This window comes from Galleria mellonella, unplaced genomic scaffold (genome assembly GCF_026898425.1).
Source record: "Galleria mellonella isolate WM207_F2 unplaced genomic scaffold, CSIRO_AGI_GalMel_v1 utg117, whole genome shotgun sequence".
In the NCBI taxonomy this organism is placed as follows: Eukaryota; Metazoa; Arthropoda; class Insecta; order Lepidoptera; family Pyralidae; genus Galleria; species Galleria mellonella.
The window spans coordinates 3,780,049-3,799,844 of NW_026441980.1; the positions used below are offsets into that span (position 1 = coordinate 3,780,049).

The 19,796-nt window shown below is 31.1% G+C and overlaps 1 protein-coding gene across 1 annotated transcript; it reads left to right on the forward strand.

Annotated features, from left to right (window-relative positions):
• Positions 1-196: 196 nt before the first annotated feature.
• Positions 197-13,060, forward strand: LOC113513561 (proton-coupled folate transporter-like). Its single transcript, XM_052895780.1, has 7 exons — positions 197-1,155; positions 1,250-1,402; positions 3,009-3,110; positions 4,273-4,410; positions 9,609-9,692; positions 10,933-11,089; positions 12,122-13,060. Exons 1-7 carry the CDS (start codon positions 291-293, stop codon positions 12,195-12,197), a joined length of 1,575 nt encoding a protein of 524 aa, XP_052751740.1. The 5' UTR covers positions 197-290; the 3' UTR covers positions 12,198-13,060.
• Positions 13,061-19,796: the final 6,736 nt, after the last annotated feature.

The window sequence follows — 19,796 nt, forward strand, 5'->3', positions numbered from 1 at the left end:
AACGATATTTATAACTTATTTACCTTTCCTACATTTACAATCCCTAATTTTGATCCGCGTCATTACATTATATACATTTATCAGCAGAATAATAATAAAGCAATGTAAATATTTAGAATAGATTGAGTGCCACACAATAAACTTTATCGTGTAAAACAAATAAGCACCATTAATTACAGTAATATAATAATATATCTGAATTAAAACACAACACTCGATTTGTAAGCAGTTGAAAATTACAGGAAGACTGAAAACATGTATTTTTCCTCTTGACGTGAAATTCATTAAGCATGGATTCCTTAAACGATACTCGCTCAGACTTTATAAAAGAAAAACACAACGAAACTAATAAAGATGCTATTGATGAGCAAACTCCTTTAAAATCAGAGGAAAGTACTAATGACAAATCAAAACATGAAGCCGAAGAAAGAAAACTTTCCATATTGGAAAGGCTGAGAATAATAAAAGCGAACATAACAGTTGAGCCTATTATGGCGTGCTACATAATGCCTAGCGTACTTGCGTCCCTCGCAACGCAAAACTTGAACTTAGAAAAGGCTTGCCGTGTCAATCTGAACTTTAGCGCCGAAGTTTGCGACGCGCTGACTATGCGAGCGACGGAAAACTACACCCAAGAAGAGATAGAGGTCCAAACGTTAACGGCTAGTGTTCAAGCATGGAAAAATATTGTTCAAACTGCCATACCAGTGATGCTGATACTATTCGTCGGTGCTTGGAGTGACAAGACTGGGAAACGGAAATCTTGCATCATGCTACCAATTGTTGGAGAATTTCTGACATGTGTTGGCTTTATCATTAATACGTATTATTTTTACGAGCTGCCAGTTGAAGTTGCAGCTTTAACAGAAGCCATATTTCCAGCTATCACGGGTGGTTGGTTTACGAATTTTATAGGTGTATTCAGCTACATAAGTGATATAACGACGGTCGAAGAAAGAACGTATAGAGTGGGCATAGTGAATTTATGTATGACCCTTGGATACCCTATAGGCAGTGCTCTGAGTGGAATTCTTTTAACTTGGATCGGGTATTACGGAGTATTTTCTTTATCGGCGATACTTTATTTCTTTAGTTTAATATACGGTTATTATTATTTGGAGGAACCTAAAACTGCGAAGCTTGAAAAAAATGTAAGTACACGCGTATTAATATAGAATTTTTGAATTTATAAGTTATAGTTATTTATTAATAAATAATTTATTTATGCCAAAAACATACGTGTTTACAGAAAAAAAAGGACGCGGTTTCCTAAGGGAATTCTTTGATGTTTCACTCGTGTTAGACACATTTAAAGTTGCCTTCAAAAAAGGGCCTGGAAACAGAAGGCTGAGGGTAGCTTTGCTTCTAATCGCTGTGTGCGTTATATTTGGACCTATGCATGGTGAGTATGTTTCTCTATTTATAAAACTTTATATACTCGTAGCACTAGTTTTTTATACAACATCTAGACGTTGTATTAACTTCTAGATGTAGTATCAGTCATATCTGTAAGTAGAACTTGGGGAATAAAATTGTATAAACCGCATCCAATTTCGTGCAGTAGTTTTTCCATAATGCCAGAACAAACACAAAGACAGACTAACAAACAGAGAAAATTCTTAAACATTATTATTTTAACCTCTATTGGTTTTATTAAGACACCTTATAATGTTTTTCCTCAAATATTTTTAATGTTGTGTGATGTTTCCTCCAACGAATGCTCAGGTCATGGAATGAGCTTCCCTGCCGAGATTTTCCCAAAATGGGAAAAAGAGGTTTCTTCAGGTTCGGCAACGCGCGCGTAATATCTCTGATATTGCAGGTGTTCATAGGCTACGGTAACCACTTGCAATCAGGTGGGACCTATGCTTGTATGCCACCTCAGTAGTATAAAAAAAATGTACACACATCCTTTAGTTACAATTTTATTATGTCAAAGTGCTGGAAAATGACCATTGACTGATATAATTTGCGGGTAACCTCCGGGATACAATAGAATCGTAAATGAGATAACGGGTTCGGTTCTAGGCGTCGAGCCAAGTTTGAGAGCAATTGAGAATAATACTTATTATAGGTACTGTTAAATTAATGCAAATTGCTAGTGTAGAATCTGAAATTAGCTTATCCGTAGTAGAACCGCATAAGTGACCGATATAGCCCGAAAGAATAGCAAGCTGCAGTAACAATAGGCCGATCATATATCGAAACAATAAGGAGGGTTTTCAACTAGCGATCTGTACAGGTAAAAGTAATCACCATTACCTTCATATTGAAGTGACAAACGTCCAAAGTATGATTTTTAAACCAATTGTTAGCATATCATTTCACTGTTACATCACTATTTTTATATATTCACCAGTGAACTATCAAGAGCTACAATTAAGGTAATGAAACCACGACATGCGTGATACCGGGATGAACACGTTACTTTGCATAAATGTGAACAGGTTTGAATCCCGGTCATGTCCATTTAGAAAAAGAACTTTTTAAAATTACTAAGATCTGGGTGTTTTTGGGTGATTTAGATATTCGTTGCTTGATTGCTTATAATACAGGCTATTCTAACTTGAAAATAAAGGGATTAGTGTGACTCATAGACTGCTTCTGTTCTGCCAGTAATTGCCAAGCTCGGTAATCGAGTTGGCAACCGCAGTCTGGCTTTAGAGATGTTTTAAGAGAGAAGCTGCTACCTATCCCTCACCAAGTCGTCGCTTACGACACCCACTGGAAACGAAGGGGTGGCCCATTCTTTACCAGTACAACACTGTTTAATCTATTTTAATTAATTAACACTAACTGAATAATCAAACGAATGAGTTTACCAAAAATATATATATATAAACACATAACATTTTCTGTACTGTAACTTCGTTAACACAATAAAACATGTTTGTTATGACAAAATTTCGAAACTATTAATTAACAAAATGATTATAGCGTCAGTTATATCAAAATTAACAGCTAGTTTCATAGTGAATTGTTACCGTAAAATTTGCAATTGTTTTCAGGTGAATTCAGCGTTCTGTACCTGTTCGCTAGGTATAGATTCAATTGGGATGAAGTACAATACAGTATATGGTCTACTTACTCGATTGTGACGAATTTATTAGGTGAGTTTACTGACATATTGTTCTAATCTAATCTAATATTTGTCAACACGTGTTTCGGTATATCCATCACGGGCATTCATGTCTCTTTATGTATGTTTTTTCTAGCAAATAAATTTCATTTTAATTTAAAAATTTCAAATTTAATAAATGTAAAGTTAGAAACGGAATTTGGATAAAAGAGCTTTAAATTTATACACAGCGATTGTTGAACTTTATATAATAAGCATGCTTAATACATGTAAAACGCTTTTTACTTCTAACCTTTTTACAAATAGTATTAAGTGCGATAATAGGAGAGTAGGGCAGTGACAATAATAAAATAATAATATTAGAGAGGCTACCAGTATAATTTTCTCGGGGGGAAAGGGATTGTTAGTAATGGAGACTGAGAATCCCAGGAAACCAGGTCGACCTCCTCGCGGTTCCCCCTGGAAACTATCATGGTTAATTCCTGATGAATTTATCATAATGGGCTAACTGGCCTGTTTTCATCCTCATCTATCACCCTTCGCTGGTTCTCCGCCAGTGTATCCCATTAGCGCAGGCGGAGTTACCGTTGCCATACCATTTTTACCCATAAAAAAAAAGTATAATTTTCTTAAGACGAAATGTGTACAATATGGCAATCGAGTAAGAAACATAAAAGTTATCAAAAGACATAATCAAAATATAGAAATATTATATAAATCTAAAAAGGTAAACGTATATAAAAAAAAATGTCCGTCGCCAACAAATATTTGATATTTAGGAAGAACTTGTTTTCTATTTTGTAGAATACGATTGAAAATATGTTTTTTTTTATATACTTTTATCTTTTATATATTTATATAACATTTTTAATGTTTCTTTTTATATTATATGTTTGCTTTTAATGAATTACTCAAGCTGTACACATAATGTAATTGGATTATAACCTAGCCGAATCACAAATGTAATTATTACTTAAGTTTTTAAGGTTGTGATCTGTTTTATATGCCAATAAAATAAAATAAAAAAAAATAGTACACAACACCTTAAATATCTACGAAATAATTATACTAATATTTGTCAATACGTGTTTAGATCTATTAATCTTAGACATTTGAATAAATATAAAAACAGAGTACTTACTCTTTGGTTATTCAAACGCTCGCGTTGTAACCAATATTTTGTAAACTTTCAGGTACGCTGTTCTCAATAGCGCTATTCAGTAAATATATGAATTTGGATGACACTCTGCTTGGAATTATATCGTGTACAAGCAAAATTGTGGCTGCATTTGGATACGCATTCGCGAAAACTAATTTGGAAATATACTTGGGTAAGTAGTATAATTATATTTTCCATAGAAAGAAACTCCCGTAGATATTATTGTTTTATCTTTTTTTTTTTTTATATTAACGACTGGCGATTTACGTTTCTAACACTAAACTAACCTAACCTAGAAAAGGCAGGTACTATTCTTAATTTGAAATTTCAATATAAAATTGTCTAACAAAAGCATAAAACAATAAATAAATAATACTTTTATAACTTATTTATAAACAATTGTGGAACAAATGTAAATACAAAATGTATTTTTAATGATATAACCAGCTTCATACGGGTAGATAGAGACAGAATTTTCGAAAATAATCTATATTACTCGCTAATAATGTAATTTTCTATATATAAGATAATGTGTAAATTCGGTTGAGTGATTTTTTAATTTATCCATTACAAACATACAATTCAATCTTTTCTGTTTATAATATATAATAGATAAAATAAGGTGCATAGATAAGATTTTTTAAATAGAGCATATGTTTTTTTTTTTTTTATTATTATACCGTGGCATTAACTTTAAAGACTAAATTATGAAAATAGTGGCAGGAATCCCGTCTTAATTATTTTATTAACTCTCACACTTAATTGTAATATCGTAATGTATATTTTAGTTTGACGATAAAAGAAAACTGCCTAGTGTCATGCATTTAATTTTAATATAAAAGTGATTTAAACTAATGTTGAGTCTATGAATCGAATAGACTGAATTTAGCAATACTGTAGACGTTACTAATAACCTAAAATCCCGTCGTTGATTTCTGCAAGTATAAGAGTATTTAATGTAATTTGGTTTAAAAGAAAAAATTGCTAAAATATATTACAATGTTTTCCGGTTGCCAGCTCTCAATTAGCCGCGACTTAAGGTTGCTTTATATCTGTAGAAATCAGCATTAGAATCTTAGACTATAAAGAGAATTATCTCTCAAAACTATTCACACATAGTTCTTTTTTTGAAATTTTAAACTACGTGCTTTCGTAATGTAAAATTATCTTTTTTTTTTTAATATTATTGTTTCCATAAAGACAAAAGACAGCACTTATACTGTTTTTAAACTTTTTGGTGAGCTTTGAAAATTTTGTATTCAGTTAGTGTTCCTTTTATGTAAAGGAACAAAGGATCTCAATTTTATTGTCATATTATCTAAATTTTACAGTAATATTATAGAACTAAATCGTTTTAGATAATGTTATGATCAACAGATAATATGTACCACAAACATTTACTTATTTGAGCGTACCAATATTTAATATATACGTTATAGTATATAGTTTTATATATATATATATCCTAAGGTAACCGCGAAAATGTATAAAGATTTATATAAGCTGTTCAAAAAATATTTTCATTTAAAAATAAAACGTATACAAATTAATTAATGACAATGCAATTATTTCTGGTGCACAAACATAACAGTGGCCTGTATAAACTTGCAACAAGCATCGCTTATTCATATTCCCCGCGTATATATTACTTTGTTAAGTTAAGCCCGTCTGGTTCTCTACGTAGTCCGAATCTGAGTAGAACTTTATAATACAGTGTGTTCCGAGTTATGCTCTCGCGCTGTTTGCATTCAGTTTAATGAATTTAACTTCCACCCAAATAATGTTATATGCTCTGTAAATGTATATCTCAGCCTCCATTCTGCAGACTACAACTTCGTGTACATCCTGTATATTGAACAGAGAGAATTTAATAATTGATCTATGGTCCGTAATTGATTTGATAGAATAACATATATATTTTTATATTTTTATAATTATAATAAACAGATTTATTTCTCTTCACAATTTTATGATAATACTTATATTAAACAAATTATATATTTTGTAACTATGGTCACCATATATATATATATATATATATATATATATATATATATATATATATATATATATATATATATATATATATATATATATATATATATACATGAGTGGGACAACGGTACCCAAGCGGACAAATTTTGTACAAAGTCTCCCTCTGATATGAACATGATGATGAACAATATATTCGTAATAGCACAATGTACGTAATTGTACAATTAATTGTACTAAATACACACTTTTCCTGACGCTGACTAAGAGATAATGCTTTTAGTATTAAGTCCGCCTTGTTTACATATTTTGTATTAAAAAATAATTAATTAAGGGTAACATCATGTGAAAATAACATTTTATCATAAAAATTGATATCCAACGACAATCAGAATTTGTAACTAGATACCAAAAAGTATACGAGAACTCCCATTTAGAAAATTTTAAAATTCACTGAAACATTAGCGTGTTGAGGAGTCCTTCTGTAGCGGACAAGAGTTTTTGACGCAAAAGTGCTTACCTATGTAAATTACCTATCTTATTATATCATACAATGCAGCTTTTATTTGACAGTAACGTTTCTTTTTTTAATGTTGACACATGCATAAATTTCGACGAGCGGCTAATCATTGACTTTTGTAACTCGAACCATTCTGGGCCTGTATTACAAATATATATATGCTCGCGATTGTAGTACCTTATAGGATAGTCAGAGGTGTCTATACTACATATATATTAGATATCTTATTATACATACATAAAATAACATAACATATATATACATAATAATATATCATTTCGTTGAGCACATTAGAATCCATCATAATCTAGTCCAGAAGTTATAGACAGCAAATTAACATTTTTGTATATTTATTTTTGTATAGGATTTCAGAGACTTTTAGAGTTAATCTCACCTGTTGTAATAAATAAATTATAACAATGTATTTTTTGTGTACAATTAAATATAAATAAATAAATAATAGCCACGTAGGTCTCGGCATAGAATACCGCTTCCTTTTCCGTGGGTGTCGCAAGGCGACTAAGGGAACATATGGTGCAGGGATGGGCAGCAGCATTCCTCTTAAAACATCCCCAAAAGCCAAACTGCAGTTGCCAATCCGCCTGCCAAACGTAGCAACTACTTATTAGAAACGCCCCTTATGGGAAGAGGCTATGTTTAACAGGGGACAATTAACGGCTGATAAAAAAAAACAAATAAATAAATAAACATTTATACTTTTTACGTTTATAAATTTTACATGCATCATTATGACGAATTATGTGGACTTATACCTGTTGTTAACATCTACATAATTTATTTATTCGAATGAATGACTGTTTCTTGTAAATAAATAAATTTAATAAATTAAATTTTTAAATATAATTAAATTTTTCAATTGCAATGATTAAATAATAAAATCACCTAATGTCATCCATTTGCCACTTAAGCTACCGAGAAATACGTATTATTTGTATTTTAGTTTATAATTGACACTCGACGCTATCTGTAATGCCTTCTAAAACAAACACTCGAGTGCCATTGTAGATAGATTCTATTATCTAATAATTAATTTTAATATCGTTTTATTACTCGTCAGATAACGCCATGTTCCATTTCACTCTGGTTTAATTCTAGTAACAATATCATTTGTTCTTTCCATTGATGTATTTGTCTAGACAATACGTCTGTTATAAACAATGAGTTAATAATAGGAAAAGTTATTCAAGTACGCGCCTCCGGTTTGTATGCTTACCGTTATAGTGGAAAATAACAAAAGGATTATTTCCAAAATGTAAATATATAATGTATTTTTTTTTTAATATTGATCATATTAAAAAAAAACTAACTGTTTATAAAAATGGTGGTTCTTTTCTTTACAATTATCATATCAGCCTTTAACTGTTCAACTTCTAAAAAAATTGTTCTAGAAGCTTCTCCTAAAAATGTATAAGCCTAACTGTTGTTTCCATTAATAAAGTTTCGAGAATAATCAAACTGCTCATGTCTATAAGGTGGAACACACTTGTTCACATTCTAAGTTGTATAAAAAAAATTACCTTAAACTATGGATATACCTACTATTTATTGACACCACATTACCATACCATACCATATTAGCCGTTAACTGTCCACTGCTGGACATTGGCTTTCCCTTGAGGAATTTTGCCAGCAATTGCCACGCTTGACAGGTGGGTTGGCAACTGCAGTTAGATTTTGGTGATGTTTTAAGAGAAACGCTGTTACCCATCCCTCGACTATTATAATCCCATAGTTGCCTTTTACGACACACACAGAAAAGAAAGTAGTAATACAACAATATAGATATATTTTTTAAAAATATATCAGTCTATTTCATCCCCAAAATATCATAAACAGCTAAAGATATAAAACACACCTCACAAGTGCAAAAAAATTAAACCCTATGGTACTGACCAGTGTTGTAATAGTAAGCTAATACTATTTTCTTATGGGAACAACTCGTGCCAAGATATGAGATATTAATGAAGTTGTTATGGATGGATAGAAGTGTTTTATCACAATATAAGATAGCTGCCAAAAGTTAGTCTATACGACCAACTGTTTAGTCTTCAATTCCGTGCAATATACTTGATGTACAGGACTATAATATATTAGGATCCCAAAAATAAGCCGACTTAAGCTATTAAACCTTTATTGGAAAATATAACAATTAAATAGGCAAAATAATAAATATTAATATAAAAATAAATGCAAAACAGATTTCGTTCCATAAAAAACATCAACTTCAATATTACAAAATAAGTAATTTACATTTAAAAACTAAAATATTCATATATATATATATATATATATATATATATATATATATATATATATATATATATATATATATATATATATATATATATATATATATATATATATATATATACCACTTCTGATGAAAACTTCTTGTTAGTTTTCTAAATCGGTTTATAAATGATGAAGTCCTGAGATAATAAACGTAAAAAAAATAGAATCAAATTGAGAACCTTGCTCTTTTTTAAAGTCGGTTGCAAAAGAGAAAGTTCGATTCGATTCGATTCTATATTTTTAAGTTTGTTACCTCAAAATTCCGTCATTTATAAACCGATTCGGATTTTTATTTTCTCTGAAAGGATATAGTTACAGATTGATCCCATAGAAATTTAATTAAAATCAATTCCGTAATTTATTTTTGAACTCAAAATAATTAGTTTTACCGCAAATTAAATCAGTTTTTTTTAAATCGATTGATAAAATAGATAAGTTTCTTGTGCTCGAGATAGCCGCTCTATCTAGTTAGTGGAAGTTAGTAGTCCCTCTACACTATAAATTGGGAGAAAATATAATAAATAAAATATACCTTCTTTTAACAGTTCCCCTTCTTGAAATCCTGAATGGCACCTCATTCATTGCAATGCGGTCAATAGCTACGAAACTTGTTGATGGCGATGACGTCGGTAAGTAAAGTTCCGATTATTTTAATTTTTTTTTATACTACATAGAATGGCAAACAAACTGACGGTCCACCTGATGGAAAGTGGTAAACGTCGCCTATAGACATGAGCATGATAATGTTTTGCACATGACACCCCTCATGCGTTGCCATTCCTGAGGACTCAGGTGTTATTCCTCTGTACCCAGTAAATTCATGCCATATCCCACTCTTCAAACCGAAATACAGCCATGCAAACACAACTGCTTCACGGTTGAAACACGAATGGGATCGACGATTATCAATTTCCAATAGATAGACCACCAGTTTGTTTGCCTTTCTTAGTTAAATAAAAAATGTACAGTATAAAAAAAATACCAAGAGAAAAAATCTTTTGTATTTTTCACTATTATTATTTTATTACTTCGTCTTAATTGGATGTTTTATATATATAAATATATGCCAATAGACATAACATTACACAGCATTAATTAGTTACAAATTAATTAAGCTTGTACTATGGATACAAGATTAGATATACTATTATTCACATCATTCCTATACTATATAGATAAATTACAAATATCGTTACCGAGGATAACAATCAATTAGATATTTTTTTTTTAATAAACAAACAACTAATTAATCTATAAATACAAAATCCAAATTTATATATGTTCAAGTATATACAAAATCACAAAGTTCTTTTCCGGATAAATATTCTTTTATTTATTCGGAAATCGAATTTTATCTATTATTTATTTTTTATCTATTACTCTAATTCAGTTCAATTTATTCGATAACAATATTACATTGTGTTGAATGTGATAATTTTTTAAGATTTTATAATTACAAAATCACAAATATACAACTAATTAATAATATTACTTACAAATAAATCAATAATAATTAGTCTGAATTAATATAAATAACAATTGTAATAAAAATTTTGTAACTAATTAACTGGCAATTAATTTATTACTAAAATTCGTTTATTGTGTAAATGTATTTTTCCAACAAAAGGGCACGGAGTTTGATTTTTAGAATTCTCCAATTTCGGATAAGTTTCAGAACAATTGGTAATCTGTTATACAACTTCTTTCCTTGAAAATGCGTTCCATGTATAATTACTAATCTCTAAATATATATTTCCAGAGAAAAAAGAATATTTCAAATTGACTGTGTAAAAAGAGTACAGCCGAATTGAAAACCTCCTTCTTTTCGAAGTCGATTCAAAAACTAAAAAATACTTCAAAACTTTACAGGTAAAGTGAACTCCCTGTTTGGGCTAGCCGAAGCGACAATGCCCTTAGTATATGGGCCTTTATACTCCAGAGTTTACATGGAAACACTAAAAGTACTTCCGGGAGCTGTATTCCTAATGGGAGCCCTGCTTACTTTACCGGCTATCGCTATATTTGGGTAAGAGACACTTGTAACATTAATCCTTCTTTGCATAATAGTGGAAATTTCCATCACAACATTGAATGCCGAAAAATTATATAAAAGAACAAGTTCACTTTAAGTTGATCGTGTATCGATACCTTTTTAATGTCCATTGCAGAAAAAAAAACATAGCTGTCTAATTTATTTTTTTAACCATTTTTCCTTTAATTTTGAACATGAATTATATCACCTTGATTTATTTCACCAATAAAAAAATCATGCAAAGAAAGGTTAACTACTAAACTACTGATCATTATTTGTTTATTCATTCGTTTGTACACATTTAAATGGCCATAAGATCTATGTTCATTAATGAACAAATAACGGTTGATATAATGATATAGACACATTGAAATATGTACACAGGATGGACTTAAAGCCTGATGGTATTTTCTACCAGTCAATCGTTACGCCAAATAGGGGGAGTAAATTGCTTGAGTACCTCTGTCCCATTCGTGTTTCTACCATGAAGCAGTTGTGTTTGCATGGCTGTGTTTCGGTTTGAAGGGTGGGATATGGCGTGAATTTACTGGGTACAGAGGAATAACATCTGAGTCCTTAGGAATGGCAACGCATGGGGGGTATCATGGGCGAAACAGTATACACTGTTATGTCCATGGTACTGCTTATGTCTATAGGCGACGATTACCACTTTCCATCAGGTGGACCGTCAGCTTGTTTACTAAGTTTATTCTAAGTTGTATAAAAAAAAAATATTGATAGACAACAACATTAATACATACATTTGAAAATGAACATACATACAAATAGTAACTATAATATCATCCATATCAGCCGTTAACTGTCCACTGCTGAACAAAGGTCTCCCTCACAAGGTGGGCTTTGCCAGTAGTTGCCATGCTTGGTAGAATTTATATATATATAGATAGATAGATAGATAGATAGATAGATATAGATATACTCTTATTTCATAACATCTTAGCAACATTTTTGTATCCACATGAAACGACATCGTAACTGAGACACCAAAAACTTGCTATTTTTCAGGTGGCTGTATTTTGAACATAAAAAAGACATTTTAAGAAATGCTGCTACAAAGTCAACAGACGCTGAGAAGTGTTAACACAAGAGAGAAATATAATAGTTGCTACACAGTAGTAAAAAACTTTTTTTTTTTATAAAAATACGTGCCAAGTGAACTGTGCAATAGAACAGTGACAATAACAAAAATTGCACTTGTTTTAATCTTTTTCGACTTTTGTAATGGATTGTACATACTTACATTATCAATAATACCAACCAAATGAACTTTTCGTACAATAGTACATGGCGGAAAACACAAATTACGGAAATATACAGATTTTTTAATGGGTGGTAATGGAATGGTAACCCCGCTATCGGTATACGCTGGCGGGATACCAGTGAGAGAAGATAGATTTGGGTGAAAACAAATCAGTTAGCCCATTGTGACGAATTTCACAAGAATTTACCAAGATAGTTTCCAGGGGGGACCACCTGGAAGTCAACATGATAGGGTATATTGCTAGCAATGTTAGAACCCTTAACAATCTCTTTTCCTCAAGTCTCTTTTCTCTTTTCCTTAGTCCTCAGGAATAGCTATAAATAGCTATAACACTTAAAGAATATTACGAACGTATTACGCCCATTATACGCGGATGTATACGTTTTAAATACTAGGATCGATCCCGTGGCGCCATCTCTCTAAACTTACTACTAAAATTTCATTTTCAATTTGATATCACAACGATATAAATTCCAAATGAACTCAATTTCCAATAGTCAGATCAGATATTTTAGTTGTCATGTCAACAAATTACTATTAGTCAAAATTATATCGAAAAAACTCGACTAGTTTCGGAATCAATTCGTGACCCTTAATCATGAGCGACTGTGATTATTACAGTATTGTTATTTATTATTGCGGTAGTTATTACATTAAAATATAATCTATGCTCACAAAACTTTTAACAATAAAATCATAAATTTAGTTTTTAATGTCCCATAAAATGGTAATTTCGCAAAATTACCAATTTAAAATATTAGGTTAAGTGGTCAATTTAGAAAAATATAAAATTTACAGAATTAGTGTATTCTGTGACATTTATGGTGCCAGTCATGTCTATAGACAACAGTTGCCGCTCTGGTCGTCACAGTAGATCGTCACTTTGTTGCCACTTCAAATTCCATAAAATATACTTTTTCAGTTATATTTTTTTTTATCATAACACATTTTTATTTAGTAATTTTATTATATATATTTTTTTATTTATTTTATTTTATACAAAAATCCACAGCTCTTAAAAATAACTTACATGCTAAGTCTCTTATGAATACAGCCAATAACTGATTTTATTTATACAAATAAAAATTTTGATACCAAAGCGAGGTAGGCAAGTTAGAGTGGGTGTATGCAAGTAATATAAGCACATGTATAGTAATGTTAAACATTACTATAATCTAGTAATTTCTAGTAACAGTGTTGCTGAATGTACACACAAACAGTACCAGTGTAATTTGAAATTTTGACATAATACAATTTAACTTAATAATATTGATTGTACTGAATACATATGTAGGTACTTAAATATTCAAGCGATGAGTATCTATCTTAAATGCATAATAAAAAATGTCTGTACATAATAATGAAGAACTTACCATAAATATATAAATATTTAACTACATTTCTAATTTGTTATCCATCCGTGAAAAAAAAATATATCTCTCCAACTTTTGTTATCATAATAAAGTGTAATAAACGTTTTTTCTACTTTTAGAACAAAAGTTGTTTTATTTTTTGTTTTTTTTTTTTTTATTTATTATTTACCTACTTCTTGAAACATAAATAAAGTCGTAAATTACATTTATAACATATTGTTGATATTTTAAATATCTTCATTACATGCTAATCATAACGGAATTCAAATTTTGGTATCATGGTAACCTAACCGGTCAAGTTTAGGGGAAAGGGATTGTTAGCAATGGAGTTTGACAGCCCCATTGCTAGCAATATGCCTTATTAGGTCGACCTCCACGTGGTTCCCCCTGGAAACCAACGTGAACAATTATTGTTGAATTCGTCACGCTGGGCTAACTGACCTGCTTCAGCCTCACCTATCGTCCTTCACTGGTGCCACGCCGGTGTATACTGATAGCGCGGGTGGGGTTACCACTCCATTATCATCCATTAAAAAAAACCGGTCAGGTTACCACTTTCCATCAGGTTAGCAGTCAGATTGTTTGTCATTGTAACTTGCATAAAAAAATATAAGACAATAATTTGTTAGTTTTAACCTTAACCTTTCATTGTTATTATTCTAATTTTATCCATTTCTCCTGCTAACAAATATATGAAACTTGTACACATACAACATAACATGAAACACGAATCTAATTGGATATTTCATAATCGATAAATTTCTCAAATGTTTACTTTAAAATATGGCTACCATCGATAATAGTTTTCTCATAACTTTTGAGATTGTGAAAAAAATATTTCTTTTCGAATGTTTTGAATATGTGTGGCAACAAAATTTGTTCAAAAATTGTTGATTTTTGAACAAAAACAGCGACGAATGGATGTTGCTCAGGAATTGCTAAGCTAAATGAAGTCAACCATGGTGCAAAATTACTCAAACGTGTTATAATAGGTGACGAAATATGGGTTTATGGATATGACGTCGAGACTAAGACTCAATACAAATTCTTTGATCCATTTCGTTTGTCATTCGTAAATCATGCTCACGTCTAACCTAAACGGTTTCCACAGAAAAAGTAAACAGCTGAAAATTTTATTATACTTTAAAGGTATTCATACCAACATTAATAAAAAAAATTACAATCGAACTACGAATATAAACCCGCAAATTTTAAAAATTTCCTTTATTTCCTGAACACAACTAGTGTGTATTGTAAAAAATCTAAATTGAAATTTACAAAAAATATAATAGATGTTATTTACATGCTTCACTTACAGCACACGAATAACAACAAACATAAATAGACATACGCAAAAAAAAGATATATGTTTATATAAAAAGAAAAAAACATGCAAATATGTAACTTCGCTTGTTATAAAATAAATAAATGTAAATAATAAACAAAATATAACATTATCCATTTGAACAGTTTCAAATATTCCCAAATATTCCAATATATCTTCTACAGAATATTATTTTCATATACCTAACCTCGAAACTGGAAGGGAAGGGATTGTTAAAAATGGGGAGGTTAGTCCCCATTGCTATCAATATACCCTATCAGGTCGACCTCCACGTTCCCCCTAGTTCCCCCTGGTAACTATCGTGACTAATTTATCACTGAATTCGTCACGATAGGCTAACTGATCTGCCTTTTCACCCTTGCCTATCACCTCTCACAGGTACCCCGCCAGTGTATACCAATAGCGCAGGCAGGGTTACCATGCCATTTTCACTCATTAAAAAAAGAACCTCAAAACTAAAAACGATAATATGGCAGCATTTTCTTTGACAAACCCCAAGTGCACTGACAGCGCCGCATTGCTCAACGATCATTAATTATTTCCAAAACAGCCTTTAAAATTTCAAAACCTCATTAAGATACGCCTGAACCAACTCACATAAAAGGTTTTAGAATAATACAAAAGGTAATTTTCGCTTATTCATTACACGTAATTAAAAGAGGCTGCGATAATGATGAGGCCCGGGGAATTAATAACATGTAAAATAATGGCCGAGTTAGTGGTATATAGGTTCAAACTCAGCATGAGGGCTTGATATGACTCGTTAGCGGGTGAGTAGACTGTTTTATGGAATCCATTATTAAGATCGCCGAGTAATTTTATGGAGCACCGAGAATAAGCTTAAAGATTTTACATTGAAACAAAATTATTTAAAATGCGGATATAAGAAACTCAATATTATATAATCTTTAAGACGCCTTTCTTAATGACAATTTTATTTTAAAGCTTTTAAAATTGTCTTCATGTGATCATTGCAAGGATAGTTATGACCTTAATGGTTTAACGATTTAACACTACCTCATTTTCCGACGGTAGTGTACGTATCAAATACACAATACCCACACTTTATCTATAAACCTTTATACTTAATAGTATTCTATTTTTATTAAACATGTCACATAGTGTTTTAATATAATAAGTCTAAGATCTAAGTGTGATCTTGTGTCTAAGATACAAGTTACAACTTAGTTTAGGCTCCAGATCTCCCACAAATTACGATATTTTTATTTAATATAAAGTAAATAATCTATACATACATTATAATGTAATAAGTGCCGGTTTATCTTACATGTAATTAAATCAAGATAGCTCGACTAGTTTAGGAATCAATTCGTGATCCTTAATCATGAGCGACTGTGACGAAATGAGTCAGATTCGCATTCGCGTCAAATTAAAACGATAGTTACATTTATATAATTTGTGCTTACAAAACTTTTAACAATATAACATACTACCATTTAACCCAAATTAAGCAGAGCATATACTATTTGGCTATATTTCTTTATAAGCATAAATTCATACTAAACACAGAAAATAGAAACATACTATGTACATACATGTTCGTGAATATCAGTTGTATTGAACAATGATCGATTACTCGATTATCGGAAGGATATGCAATGTGTTTAATATCTCAGTATCCGATCTGAGACTTTTGCTATACAAATACAAAAACTGTACAATTAATCAAATTGTGCAGTTATTTACAATTACAATTCTAAATATTTATTTTACGTATTTATTTACACTTTATTGTACTATTTAAAAAACACTAAACATAGTAAACTTTAATACTAAATGGTACAAAAAACAGCCTTATCATTAAGGAATTTCTTTCAGACAATCTTTGGGTAAAGGACATTGAGAAAAAAGACAAAGGGTAGGTGGCAGACTATTATATAGATACTAAAATATACAAACAAATTTACTAAAAAATTAAAAAGATAACTTTAGATGCTCATAATAAAAATTAAAGAATCACAAATTGAGATTTAATTAATAAGATATTTTAGGTGGTCCTTATCACTAATTAATTAATTGGAATTAATTCGTTTAATTCAGCTACCATTAACCTGTACTAAAGTATATAATATCCATGTGGTCCCAGCATATAATAGGCCACCCCTTCCTTTCCGTGGGTGTCGTAGGGGAGGCGACTAAGGGAGGGGCTCGCCCTCCCTTACGGGCAGCAGCATCCCTATTAAAACATGTCTAACGCCTGACTGCAGTTGCCAATCCGTCTGCCAAGCGTGGCAACTATTGGCAAAACCCCCAAGGGGGAGTCTTATATTCAGCAGAACACAGTTAAAGGCTAATATAATAATTGATGGATACATATAAAAATAACACCTAATTAAGTAAACATACACTATTTATCACTTATTTATTTATAACAGCATGAATTTCCGTAAGCAAAAGCCCAACACTTTCACAATAACAAAAATCTCCAAGTGTCGCAGACTGGTTAATGAGGAAACACTATTCAGGTGTGGAGTTTGCGCTTGCAGTGCTCATGAGACCTAAATTAACGTCTAGTCTACATCGCTCAAGTGACTGTGTACAAGTCATCTGTATACAAAACTACTATATATATATATATGTATATATAGGTATACAAAATTGAGAGCGGTACCGCGATGAGCATTTTGCTTGTTAGTTTAACGCCTGTTAACGAAGAAATGGAATTTCTATTGAGACGAACTTCCCTTTGAATACGCTGGTTTAAATACATTTAATCGTAGAAATTTTAATGAAAAGGTATATTTAGTTTATAATTATAGTAAAATCACCGTATATGTGTCAGCATAGAATAGGCCACTCCTTTCTTTCCCGTTGGTGTCGTAAGAGGCGACTAAGGAAACTTATGTTCGAGGGATGGGCAGCAGCGTACCTCTTAAAACATCTGTAAATCCTAACTGCGGTTGGCAACCCGCCTGTTAAGCGTGGCAACTATTGGCAATACTCCCCTTCTGGGGAAGGTTTATGTCCAGCAGTGGACAGATAATGGTTGAAATAATAATAATAATATAGTAAAATCTTTTTTTTTTTTAATAATTATACTAAATATTCTATATTTATTCTTTGAAAGAGAAACTTTATGGACATCTTGACATGAGTATCTCTGTCCCGCTCGTGTTTCTGCTACCAACCAGATATGTTTGGTGTGTTTTGATTTAATAGGTGTAATATGCCAATGCAATTATAAATGTTAAATAGATTAATAGAAAGATAAATACTCTTTATTGTTTCCTTCAAAAGATTACAATAGTAAACTTATTATAGATACAAACAATTACACGAAATAATCACAATGAGAAAACAATGGGCGACCTTATCGGTAAAAGCGATCTCTTTTAAGCAACCTTTGGATTAATTATAAAGGATAAAGGAGTAATTATTAACAGTTTGATATTTAATAAGTATTTTATTGATTACTTTGAAGTTTTGGTAATTAATTATAATTAATTGAATTGACATAAAGTATTTATTATTGTAATTACAATATTTAATTTATTTAATTATTAATATTAAAAATCATATTTTAATATTTAAAAATCATATTTTTTATATTACAAATACAAGAGGCACTAGGTACATAATAATATGTACCTAGTGCCTTGTAGTGTATTTGTATGCCCAAATAACGGTAAAATGTAGTAAATTTATAACTACACTTATGTTTAAACTAATTAATGATTGGTTGATTGATTGAATCAACCAATAAAGATTATAGAGATCCTCAGGAATTGCAACGCAAGAAATGAGTTGTACCAAAGTTTTTACCATAGTTCTGTCCACGAATGTAGCTTTATTACCTTTTATCAGATGAGCTTCTGTCTCAGTCTGCTTGGAGTCTATAAGCCAAAGTAACATTCAACTAGGCTATTGTTTTTATTATTATTTCAGCCGCTAACCGTCCACTGCTGGACATAAGCCTTCCACATAAGGGGAGTTTTACCAGTAGTTGCCACGCTTGGCATTATTCTCTCAATATATATTGTCTTGAGAGCATAATTAATGCAGCACTATTGTTTATTATATGTGGTTCGGTTTTTCGTTACTACTTATCAGAATTTAATAACATCGTGTTAAGAATGAATGAATAAATGTTAAAATTAAATTGTCACACACAAAGAACTGAGTATGTGTGACAACTTTATTACATCGGCTATCATCATCATCATCATCTCAGCCATTATCTGTCAACTGCTAAATATAGGTTTAGATTCTGCCATAAGGAATGGTCCTGAGCCACCTGCATCCACTAACTCTCTACAACGCATTTAATGTCGTCACTTCATCTAGTAGAGGATCATCCTATACTGCGTTTGCCCATACGGGGTCGCTGCTATCGACTATACAATACAATATTGTTGCTGTGCGACGGCCTTGTAAATGTATGGGAGTACACACACAATCATACAATAGGATGCGCTTACACACTCACACATATATACGTACCTACACATGTACATAATTCTATACACATCAATACATCTTATTGCGTACACTCATTCACACACTTTACACTTCTTTTCTTTTTTTATTATACTTCACTCTGAAAATTGTCAATGTAATATATACGCGAAAAACTGTTATTGGCCTAGGATATTGAAGTTCATACACTGTAATAATTATTAAATTTAAAGCTATTGTAACGATCCTTCTTTTTCATAAAACCCTAATACAGGAAAATAAAAT

Excerpts from the sequence above, each read along its gene's own strand:
- LOC113513561 (XM_052895780.1), top strand. The coding sequence starts at position 291 with ATGGATTCCTTAAACGATACTCGCTCAGACTTTATAAAAGAAAAACAC. Across the intron at positions 1,403-3,008 it reads TATATTTGGACCTATGCATG|GTGAATTCAGCGTTCTGTAC; the intron begins GTGAGTATGTTT and ends AATTGTTTTCAG. Across the intron at positions 4,411-9,608 it reads TAATTTGGAAATATACTTGG|TTCCCCTTCTTGAAATCCTG; the intron begins GTAAGTAGTATA and ends TTCTTTTAACAG.